Source organism: Chelonus insularis, unplaced genomic scaffold (assembly GCF_013357705.1).
Source record: "Chelonus insularis isolate UGA/USDA-ARS -01 unplaced genomic scaffold, ASM1335770v1 contig_93_pilon, whole genome shotgun sequence".
Classification (NCBI taxonomy): Eukaryota; Metazoa; Arthropoda; class Insecta; order Hymenoptera; family Braconidae; genus Chelonus; species Chelonus insularis.
The window spans coordinates 1947317-1959987 of NW_023276782.1; the positions used below are offsets into that span (position 1 = coordinate 1947317).

The 12671-nt window shown below is 28.4% G+C and overlaps 2 protein-coding genes across 6 annotated transcripts in view; both read right to left on the minus strand.

Moving 5' to 3' along the window:
* The window catches only part of C3G (C3G guanyl-nucleotide exchange factor), a 65912-nt gene that overhangs the window by 39788 nt on the left and 13453 nt on the right, over positions 1 to 12671 (minus strand). The window lies entirely within an intron of this gene.
* Positions 4789 to 6312, minus strand: LOC118072315 (uncharacterized). The gene is made up of 3 exons (XM_035092059.1): positions 6209 to 6312; positions 5304 to 5669; positions 4789 to 5222 (listed from the first exon to the last, which is right to left on the minus strand). Exons 1-3 carry the CDS (start codon positions 6225 to 6227, stop codon positions 5134 to 5136), a joined length of 474 nt encoding a protein of 157 aa, XP_034947950.1. The 5' UTR covers positions 6228 to 6312; the 3' UTR covers positions 4789 to 5133.

The following is a 12671-nucleotide window of genomic DNA, read 5'->3' on the forward strand; positions in this document are numbered from 1 at the left end:
AACGTTAAAAATATAACGTTGTTTCTTATCTGATATTTCAATTTTTACAATCACCATGACACCAATATTTTTTATTCCAAGGTCGGAATAATTTATGTATGATAAACAAATAATATCGGTAGAGTAATTGTCAATAAAATTCAGTCTAAATCAGTTAAAAGTCTCATTGCAATTTTTTTTTTGGTTTAAATTCATTTATTACTGATTTATAAACTTATTTTCATTGCAGTCAAATTATTTGAAACTGTTATTACTATTATTCGAGCGAATTGTAATATTACTATTACAAAAAAAAAAATTTCTATTTAAATTCTGAGAAACTTTTGAGGTTCAAAGTTATAAAGTCTGAGAAATTGGTAAAAAAAATACTCTAATTATTATTACATTAGGATCAGCATGAAAAAAATTTTCATCTTCTACTCGGAATTTTTTTTAGATTATACTTTAATATGTACTGGCGAAATCCTCGAAGTAGCTCCAAATGGTGCATCTAGCATATGTATCTCATAATAATTATTTTCTCTCCAGTTTTTTTCAAATTATATTCATTTTACATCTAAAATGAGTCGAAAGGTTTACGGACATAACAGATGATTCTGCATCTAGCGAAGAGGAAAGTGGATATGAGGAAAAAAACAAAAGTTTTAATCGAAAAAGTTGGAACAATGTGGTAGCAGCCGGGCCACACCCGATTCGACAATAAGGCTAACGTCGTCGACCGTTAAGACGTAAGCGATTTACCATTTTCTTGATATAATTCTTATTTATCTCAAAATATCGTTTTCTCTTTTATTTGTTTTCTACTTCACTTCTTCGATCGTTAGTTCTACTGGCTTTTCATTTATTTCCTCTTAATAGCTGAGCATTCATTCCCAGTACACGTAAAAGAAACTTCAACTTTTACGGTGAAATTTCTTATTTTCTTCGCCGCTTCTTTTAGCTATTTCATCTGATACTTTTCTACTTTTTCGACGTCTTTAATTAATTAGCCATTTCGAACTTTTTGATATTTTTATTTTTTATAGTCTGCCTCAAACGCTCTCGACTGTTAGTAAATCATTACTCTAACGAATATAATCTATTAATACATTTTATATTTTTTTATATGAATAAATTTTTTAATGAAAATATGATGTTTTATCTTTCGTTTGAAGCGAATTGAAATTATTGGAAGAGTGATATAAAAATTCATTCTATTAGAGAATATTCCATTTGAATAAAATGAATCAATCAAACTAAAAGTTAATAAATAAAATGAATAAATAAAAATTTTTTCTGTGACGATTTTCAAAGTACTCTTCCATTAAAATGAATTTTATCACTGATCATATGGATTAGTTTTTACTTTTAACAAATAAATTTAGAAATTGATTTTATATCACATTTTATTGAAAACTCATTGTACTGAAAGCTTTTATTATTACTCCGAAATATGATTGATTTGTTATCAATCAATATCACTCAATCTATTCTCTTTACTGAATTAAATGACTTTTTAAACGTAATTAATCAATAAAAAATAGCATAAAAATATCCTCTCTAATGACTTCCAGATAAACATGCTTTTAACACATCATCATAAACATGAAGGTAAAAGTATTTTCACCTATTTTTATTAACCAAGGCAGAATACTGATCATTTGTTACTAAAACTGCAACAAAATATTTTCCAAATAAATATTTTTAGAATTTTATGTAGAATGTCAGACATTTTCAAGCATCTCTGGTATATAATAGAGAGAAAAAAGTAAATGCATAAAAAAGAATTCAATCGACCCTTCTTTTGAGTAAATTTACATAAAAATAAATAAATGAAAACTTTCGTACAGTGAACATCGTATACTTTTGAAGAAGTTATGTGAAGGATATCAGATTCTACTTGAAATCCTCTAATGTAAAAAAATTTATTCAGGTCTATTTTTATTTACTTTTCTTCTAGTTTAATTTTTTTTTCTTGAAATAAACATGAATTGAAAAATGTTGCATACATAATAAAATGTCGTCAATAGCAACGTTTCAAGTAGTAGAAAATGAAAAGCGATAATTAAATTTTCGTTTGCTTAGGTTTAATGAACAAACTTAAGGAGTAAAAGAGAATGCATTAGTTTCATCGCAGAGCTAAATCTTATTCGAAGGTATATTTGTATGTATAAGATATACATGTATACATAACTACACAGAAACTTGAAGGAGAGAAAGATCGATAGATCCTGTCGTTTCCGACGCAATCGGGACAAGCGAAGTTGCATTCTGTCTGAATGATGACTTCCGTTACGGGCGATGTTCTGACCCCCGGACTTCCTTATCGACTGGATAAATCGAAAGACGATTCTGATTAATCGTCTTTCAAGTTTTCCAACCCTTCTTGACTTTGTGAAATTCTCAGCTATCTTGTAAAACGATACGATCGATTTTTCGACAAAGACAGACGGCCAGCTAAAAAAGACCATTCTTGAAGAAATGGTTACAAAAGTACTGGCAAATTGGTAATTCCGATCTATTCTGGTAAAGTTTACGCGAAAATAATTCTACAATGCTGACATCAGCATTTTTTTCATGAGTAATTTCGAAAGCTATTGGTTTAAAACATCCAACAAAAAGATTCTTTACCTTAAATGTTCCAGTTTATGCATTTCTATGAAAATCTTTATTAGATTTTTTTATTCCAAAAACAGTAAAAATAACAATCACACTGATTCAATAAATAAATTAAATTTGATTGTGAATATTTAATTTTTATTTATTGAAAAATTTTAACTATGATAAAAAATTAATCTTCTGATTATAGTTTATTGTAAGACAATAAATATTTTATGATATTTATGAAGTACAAACTAAGTTTGATCAGTGATAAATAAATTTTTTTCTCAATATTTATTATTCAGAGATTTAAGTCACTCAAGTTATAAAATATTTATTCAGTGACTCAACTATTATTCCCTGACTCAAGCTAATATTTCACCCCATACTTTGATACATTCATAACATATTGATTAATTAGTTGTTATTATGTATAAGAGCGATAGAGGATCCAGTAAACAGATGGTTTTCACACTAATAAAAAAAAAAATGTTATTCAGAGTGAAAACTATCAATAAACTCTTCATCCAACGATTAAGTAAATGATGTATTGCTATTAATTGAAACTTCTACTGAAGATTTATTATACCTCAATTTTGTTAAATGTTATTTAATATCAGGAATATTTAATAATAATTTCTAAAATCTATTTATCATAAATATAATTAAATAATGATAAAATAGTGTTTAACTTTATACAATAATGCAAAGTATTTTATAAAGAAAATATTTATGTTACGTTGATTTATCTTCTCCTATTAATTACAAATTAATATTTATTTATTTCAATAAAATTCTAAACAACAAAATAGATGTTAATTATTAATTTTTATTTAATCGTTTGGAAAAACAACTTTTGATTCCACGTGGTCACTTAAATAAGCATAAAATAAATATTTTTCATATTTATTCGTCCAAATCAAAATTCGATCTCATTTATAAATTTATTCAAATCAATTAATTGACTCCAATAATTATCACAAAAATCATTAAACACAATCTACCGATCCAATAACAAAACTTGCACAAAAAAGATAGCTTTCCAATCTCCTGAATATCGAGTTTAATTATAGCTAAATTTGTGTGATAAAATAACACAATTTCATTTATTGACTGTCTCGTGAACAATAATGTTAATTAAACAAAATGGAATGATTAAATTGATCGTGATAAACGAGATATTACCAAGGACTCGACAATAGCTTATAATGAAGTTAGACAACGTGAGATAATCAAAAATATTTATAAATTGTATTTAAAATTGTTAATTAAAAACAAACGTGTAGAGAGCTCTCAGTATTATCGATGCCTAGAGGAGGGCCATTGAGAGAAACAGGACGGAACGAATGAGTGAATTGGAGCAAGAGGATGAGTCAGAGGGCTCTCAATGTGAGTTTGCCAATCCATTTATGAAGCAATGCCCACATTTCACGAGATATTTCGTCGATAGAGACCTATAGCTGGCGAAACATGAAATATTCGTTCTTCTTATTTGTTCATTTATGATAGAGGGTAGTTTTGAAAGATAAAAAACAGTTGTGATATTATATTTCTGTTCACTGGGCAGTTAATTGGATGGAAAAATTCCCTGCTAATAACCGGTATTATATACAGAGCAATAAAAAGTAAAATGAATTTCTTTAAACGTATTTTTTTCCCTCTATTTTATATTTTCATCGTTTATACGAAAATATTCACTGATGTTCGAAATTGAGATATCACTAACAAAAAGCTCGTTTAAAATTACTTTTACAATTTCACTACTATTTTTGAAATACCAACTGTTAGATAAACCAATGTGAAAAATCGATTTTATTCTAAAATTTAAATTATGAATTATGTATTATAGCTTTGGAAAAATTTTTCAATTCAATTCAATATCAATTTTTGATAAAAAATACTTTTCGCTTCCAAATAGTATTGCGGCGATTTCTATACCATCATTTTTTCGGAAGTTATAAACGCTGGAAGTCAAAAGTAAATGCCTTGCTTCGGAAGCTCGTAACTCTGTGAAAAATGATCGTAGGAGGATTTATAAACAAGCGGGAGAATATTTCATTCAGATTCTTTTAGAATGAAGTTTTCTAAGTATTTAAAAATTTATATTTATTTAAAAAATTGATAAAATAAATAAATTAATTAATTAAACTATAAAACTCATACTCTACACTGCAAATGTCATATTTACAAATGTTTTATTTCCATGCATTTAAAGTGTTTTAAAATGGCATCATTCATTTGATTAACATTGTAGTCACTTTTTGAAGACCTTCAAGTGCATCCAAAGTGACTACAATGTTAATCGCGTGGAAAACGTCATATTAAAACACTTCAAGTGCATTGAAGTAAAACACTACGATTTGCAGTGTAATTTACATAAATAATCTTATAATTAAATTAATGAAAAAAAATAAATCAATCTGAATATAAAAATTACGTAAAATTCTCTTGATTAGTGATTAAGTTTGATGACTAAATTATCTAAAATAATGTAATCGATGTTTTAATATCCTTTTCCTCACTTCTCCTACGTTTTCTTCCAATTATTGTAATTCATCTACGGTGAAATACCCGAACTCTGTGCATCCTGTAAAAGGGGGCTGCTGAATGTATCCTAATTGTCCTTTCTCGAAACACTGGACCTGTAATTAGAATATCTTTTATTATGATTGTTTATGAGTTAATTCTTTTTTTCTTAATATTTTGTAGATTGTGGTTCTCACCGCTAGATCGTCGCTGATGATTGTTGGCTTGTGGTGGTTGGATGGCAGATTGTTGTGCTGGTGATCTCACCTCTTGTCTAGCAGCTGGTACTGAAGGTGTTCGCATAGTGTGTTGGGATAACAGGGCGGAAAGCTGCAGTAGGAGTCTTTGAGAATTCTGTTGAGACACCAGGACAGGAGTCTGTGATGACGATGAAGGCCTTCCCGTGGCTGCATCTTGATCGTATTGCTCAGTTATACTCTGTATTTCTTGGACAACCCAGTTTAACATTAATAGTTGCATTTCACCAACACATTTAAACAGATCTCCCATTTTTGTTATATTATCAATAGATATTGAGAGTAGATGCTGTCTTTCTGCCATACCTTTAAATCAAAAATCATTGTTTCATATCAATTGTTATAGAATAGTTTACCTAAAATCTAAGAGATGAAGTGAATGACATTTAACAATGACTTGAAACATAACCAATTTAAAGTATGTATCGTCAACAATATTTAATTTATTTATCAAACAATAAATTTGCAATGTGTCTAATAGTGCGTTTTGTATCATTAAATTATATTTCCACATATAAATTTGATGACCCAAGATTTGTCCGAATAATTATACTTCAATATATTCTTAAAATAAAATATATTTTGAACAATGATTTTTTCCATATAGAAAGTGTCAACCAAAATTTATAGGACATAAAATCAACTAAATGATTGTGATTCTAAAACACTTTTAAAAACACTGCTTTCTAACTTAACATTTAATAATAAACACTTAACAATAATTGAAAATTATCACTTGTATTTAGATTAAATTTTGCCATTAAGTTTTTATTCGCAAATCATACACTTCACATCTTAACATTTAAGGCAAAATTTTTAGAATAATTATAATAATAGGTACTTACTAATTTCGTTGTTGACCATTCTCAAGCACTCACTTGTCAATGTTTACAGCACAATTCAAATATCACACGATGTTTCTCTACCGAGCTGTCACACAAGACTGAGATGAGTGTCCCAAAATTGACCAGTTAATATAAGTTCCAGATAACATCCAAAACACTTGTAGAGTTCTTAAAAATTTTGACCATTGAACTAGGGGTTTTTTCGAACAAGATCATAAAAAGACTTAGAAGAAAAGGAATTTCCCCGTGTAACGTATTTTCCATATAAGTCTTAACAGACGGACAGCTTGAAATTTGAACATACATTCTATCACATAAAAAAAAGGACAATTTATTTACAAACAAACAATTTATCATTCTAGCAAATATGTTGCAGCTTAAAGAAGGGCTTGTTTGCAAGCAGGAACACGAGGATACCAGTTGGTCAATTTTCAAAAATTACATAAAATCTGTTTTTAAAAACAGAACATAGATAAAATCTACGAGTGAATAATCGGATTAATAATTTTATTGCTCTTCAAAGAAGGTGAAGTGAAGATATGTCATGTGGTACTGGCATGAACGAGTGGGGTTTTTTTGATGCCCTTGCAACTTAATAGCTGGAAATTTCACTTGATCCCTACCATGTGAGGGTAATCAAGGGATTTTTACGTACTTCACGCTTTTTCTGTAGAGAAGAAAGAGTAAAAATCATGGTCATAACTATGCAAGAAATAAATATATATTGATTTTCATCGATTTATAAATAGAGAATGATGTAATAGTAGAATTTATAAGTAAATAATTTTTTTAAATTTATTATCGCAATTACCAGGATGATAAAAGTCGATAAAAAATTTCGATTAAATGCTTCTCAACTTCGAACAAAAGCTCTAAAATGCATGCTGGCTTATCGAAGTCCGATAATTTCTAGCTTCACGACACAGCTGTTGTGAAATCACGAAAATTCTTCATTTTTTGCCAGTGATCCCTTATTTTGGAACTTTAGTATATACACCTTCCAGAAGTTCATCTTTATGGCAGTGTACCAGAAAAATATAAATCTACAACTGTATTCTCGTGAAGAAACTTGTATACTCTCATACATGTATAAAGTAGATAAATTTCGCAAACTTTGTTGGCCGATCTCAAGTGTTGTAAATAAATAGAACAAAAAAAAAAGTTGTCCAAAGTCTACAGAAACTGTCAAATAAAAAATAGATTTATGTTCATGAAATTTCCTGTGAACTTTAAATCGATTTAAACACCGTGAGAAATATGGTATCTTTCTCTGATATAATTAGCTACGAACATGTCACGTATAGAGAACGTGTATAAGTTGAACTAAACTAACTAAAGCCAGGTCGTAGCTTTTATATGTCTGAAAAGGGCCATGTAATAGTGTAGGAGTTATCTTTTTGTTTTCTGTTCTCATCATGGAAATAGAATGAAAGGGAATTGTGAGACATCGCGAAAAGACGAATTGTGTTTAAAATATATCGTCTCTAGCTAGAAATAACCATTGAAATTACATTGGACCATTCAAATGTAAGGGTCATTTTGTACTAAGGATTCAATTACACATGTGACAAAAGAAGAAATAATATTATGTTAAACTTAACTCCTTTTTCTTGTATTGAAAGAAACAATTAAAAGAATAAAATACAATCCTTTCTTTTTATCTGTAGGGTAAAGAGTATCATTGAGCCTGTAGCTTCAAAAGCGAGAAAATAAAGCTAAGGCTGAAAAATTGAAGAATTAATTCAGGAACAAAGATAAGACATTGAATTAATGTGATGTTGAGGTACAATTTATTCTCTCGCGGGAAAATGGAAGCGATGTAGACTCTTCTCTTGTGTTGTCATCTTTATTCTTGTTTGCACTATTCCATTTTCTTTACACAACCATTCATGAATAATATTTAAGCATTCTTTACTAGTAGTTGTAGCAGTAGAGGTAAACATATAGAGCAACAAATACTATATTCTTCATCTAACTGTTGGTTTGAATTTCATCAGTAAAAGAGGAGATGAAGATCTGTGAATATTCATTAACTGTAGATACGAGTAAAAGCACAATGCTAATAAAAGAAAACGTCAAGTATAAATAAAGTTTCAGACGATTTTTTATTGATCTCCAACGTGAAAATAAGATAAAGTGGAAAATAAAGTTAATTTTATTCACTTGCTTACTTTGTGTAGGTTTTTTTCTTTAGGTAGTAGTCTCTAAGCTTGTGTATTTCATGTTGTTTGTTTTGCTTTTATCGCAGAAAAGTTTTTTCTTATCGATAATATAGAAGAAATTTTGTTTACAGTTAAAAAAACCACTTACGTAAATTTTTTTTCGGAATAAAACAATTTTCCGAGATGTTTGATAGAAAATTTTTATGTGAAAAGAATTTGTAAGAATTAGAATACTTTTTGAACTTTTGAAAATTTACTTCTTCAATCTTCACGTACACTTTCCTGTGTAAAATGGATGTAAGATGTTTGAACTTTTCTTCACCTGTGGCAAAAAACTCATGGCAAAGAAGAATGTGTATACTATCATTTTTTAAGATGCTGAAAAGACAATTTATGTGAACATCGTAGTTGATAAAAACTCAAACTCTGGAAAATTTAGTAAAATAAAGTTCAATTTTTTGTTTAAAACTACTTCGACTAAATTCATGAATTTTTTATTTCCGGTGAGGAATTGCTTTTTATTTAGGATTATCTATCTAAATCAATATTTTATGACTGCAAATTATCCTTACAATTAAATTACAAAAAAAATTATAAAATTTACAATGTTATTGTAACATAGTTAATGACAATTTTTAAAGTAATCACTCTGTAATTATTGCTATTCATTATTACTACTTGTTAATAAAACTCTTGTTTTATTTCTTAATAATAAATAAATACAATAGATAATTATAAATAAAAATAGCGTAAAAAAATTGTTATTTAATTATTCGCATAAAAATGGTCTCAATTAAACCGTTATTTAGCAAGAATTTTTTGTATTTTATGAATTCTATTTATTTTTATAACAGCTATGAAGCAGACAGTGAAACGACTTTTTCTGCTACGTGGACTAAAAACCTCGGCAATGATAAAAAAATTCTCTGTGAAAGAATTGTAAATAACTTTTTTCTTTGTGTTCAAAGAACCATGAAATAATATCTAGTTAATATTTTAATTTTTTTTTAATGACTTCAACACTTCTAATGCCCTACAAAATAGTGTTATCATCCAACAATTGTTTCTTCAAATTCAAGTAATTATTCAAAATATCTATAAAATTCCTACTTGCAAATAAAAATCACAAATTTACCATTGTCTTCATGAAAATCCAGAAATATTTTTAACAAGCATCTTGTCTAGCCTAAAATACAGAATACCTTCGAATGTAATTTAAATATTTGATATTTTTTAAAAAAATAGCAGATCAAGAATTTTAATATTTGTTCAAAAATCACACACAAAGCTCACCCACGAGCATGTGTTTAACACGTAAGTTCAAACATTCCTCAATAAAACGTAAATTCTCGTAAACAGGCTCTTCAAAAAGACAACGACGTCTATTTTAGATGAAAGCATATCGCAAGTCTTACGTTTTCGATCATCTCAAAATTCACTTCAGTGAAAGCTTCCACATGAATGAGAACCAACGAGGAAAATAGTTGAAGAGTGGAGTAAGCACGGTACAGAAAACGCGAGAAGATACAATAAAAATAAAAGTTGGTGGTACTGAGTGTTTGTAGAGAATGAGTAAGACGAGTATAAGTAGAAAAGTAAAGGCATGATTGTAAAGGCATACAGTAGAAAGGATATAGAAGCATAGAAAAGGCCTGAGGGTCTCACCATTTATTTTTGTCTTCCACCCTTCGATGTAGAATTTCGCATTTCTTCAACTTACTCTTGAATGCACCGAGTTGGCTCTCAAGACGAATACGCAACCATCTCTTACTCTTTTTCCAAGGCGTTTACTATCTTTCTACCAAACTCGACACACATGAATGCACTTATCTAGGCAAAAGCTCTTTTCTCGAAGAAAATTTATCGTCGTATGGATGTTAAGCTCTTTCATAGCACGAGCAAAAGCGGATTCAGATACGATCCGATATGATAACTTGATATTACATGAACATGATAAATTGGACTGAAGGAGTCAATCCAAAACATAAAAAACCAAACTTCATCATAATTTCAGAGTTCAAAAAAGCTGAATGGTAAATGAGAAACCCGTTGGGATACTCTATTATAATGAATGAGTTATTTGTGAAGCCAATAGAATGAATTTAATTACTATAACTCCCGGAAAGCATGCAAGAGGGAAAGAGGAATGGAAGAGGAAGTAAAAGATTGATGAATTATTATTCCCACATGATGGTTATTATTTTACAATCCACGCACTAAATTCCATTCAAAGTATCATTTTATATCAAATACCCAAAGGATGCTTCAACAATATTTCACCATTACATCTCTTGTAGATCTTATTAGTATATTATTTTTTATTATCATTTGAATGAGCTTACAACGATTCAATTGTTGTTGCAAATCTGTTCTATTGATAACTGGATAATATCATCATTGTATAATGATATGTTTGAGCCATGCAATATGATATTGTCTAATCCTATTATAAATTATAGCATTCACTATTATTTGATCTGTGCATAGGATGATTTATGTTGATTATTGAGCCACGTAATTACAGAGATTGCTTACATAACTAGCTTCACTAATTCCAGATTTGTGTGACCATTTTAACTATTTAGCAGAGCAGTTATAATTGTCTCAAAAATTACGGGGATCCTATTTATTCGAGTGGGTTGGCTGCATAACTGGAATTACTGAGAGTTGAATGGAAGTGGAAAATATTGAGAAAATTCGTAAGTCTAGACAAATATTTACTGGAGCGAGAGATAAATAGTTTTGTTTTTTTTTTTTGGGACTTAATAATTATAAAATGAATCTAAGGAATTAAAAAAAGTGGCGATTAATACTATAAATTGATCATATTGAATTTATACGTCTTGTGATCAAATTCCTAGAACATTCCGTTCGCATTCCAAGACAGCTTTAAAGCCCTTTAACTTTTTCATCACCAGCATTTTCCTCTTTCAGTGTAGAGAATATTAGATCGAATCCATATAAAGAGCAGCCATTGTTAATAAAGTATGAAATTGTTATTGATGTCATAAAAAATTTTATCTACTCATCTTTTATGAACTCATCAACTTACTTTCCACTTAACATAGATGCACGATAAACAAGGTTCTTAAAAATACTTAAACACAATTTAAGAACATTTTTAGCAAAGTATTAGAGTATGATGAAGAAGTTTTTTAATAAATACTATTTTATAGTATTTAAGAATGATAAATAAGAGATAAATTAAATATAAATAAATCTTAGGCTTGGTATTTATTTTTAGAAGATTGAAGTCACTCGAGTAATAAAATATTTATCCAGTGACTCAACTATTATTCCCTTAGCAAAGCTAATATTTCACCCTGTACTTTGATATCGTCATGATAAATTGATTAATTGTAGCAATTTGTATAAGAAGTTGACAATTGAACAATTTATTTTATATGTTGATGAAAGAATTTATACAAAGTGAAAAATGATTTTACGTATGGAATTAAATAAATTTCTGTGAGTAATTAGAATAAAAATAATTTAATCTTGGTTGAAAGCTCATAACTTTATTAATAAAGCTCAAGGTTGATGTAAAAAAAGGTAAGGTATGCGTACTAACTTTACTCTGCAATGCAAACAAGTCATGTAAAAAGTATGTACTGCTTGCAGCGATGCTTTTTCTAATTACGTCTTCAAAGACTGCTTTACGTAGAAAAATTTTCCGTTGTGAAAATAGGAGTGTAAATATGCTAGGTGACAGATTAAAATTTTTTTTCTTGGAACAGTTATTGTTACTGATGATCTCTAACCAGTTTAATTTTTTTTTTCAACAATAAAGTTTGTTAAATATAAAAAGTTTTTCGATACATTTAGACTCGTTAACAGTATAAAATAAAAGTGAATTACAATTGCATGCAACAGGATTGTTTCTAAACTTTAAAATACGTGTGAATTAAGTTTAAAAGCAAAAAACAGAATAAATTAATTATAAACCACACTAAAAATACATTTGTCTTTAGTTTACAGTAAAAACATTTTAATTTGTTAAAATATTTTTAAGTCAATCTAACAATTTTAAAATACTTGGCTAAAATATTATTACAAAACAATAAATAACCTTCAAAAAGTAATAAATAAATTGAAATATTTGATAATATGAATTTTCTAGACATTCAACATTATTAAATAAATCCTTTCATCAATGTCCAACAAGAAAAAAATCTAACCCAATTATTTTTGTTAAATTAACTTTAAGATTATATTTAAAGGTCATTTGAATAAATAAATTATTCTGATGCTGTAGTCTATATCTTTCCGTTGCAGCGTCGTATCTTGATTAAATGGTGGTT

Coding starts and splice junctions, on each gene's coding strand:
- LOC118072315 (XM_035092059.1), bottom strand. Junction 5,223..5,303: donor TCATCAGCGACGATCTAGCG/GTGAGAACCACA, acceptor TTCTAATTACAG/GTCCAGTGTTTCGAGAAAGG.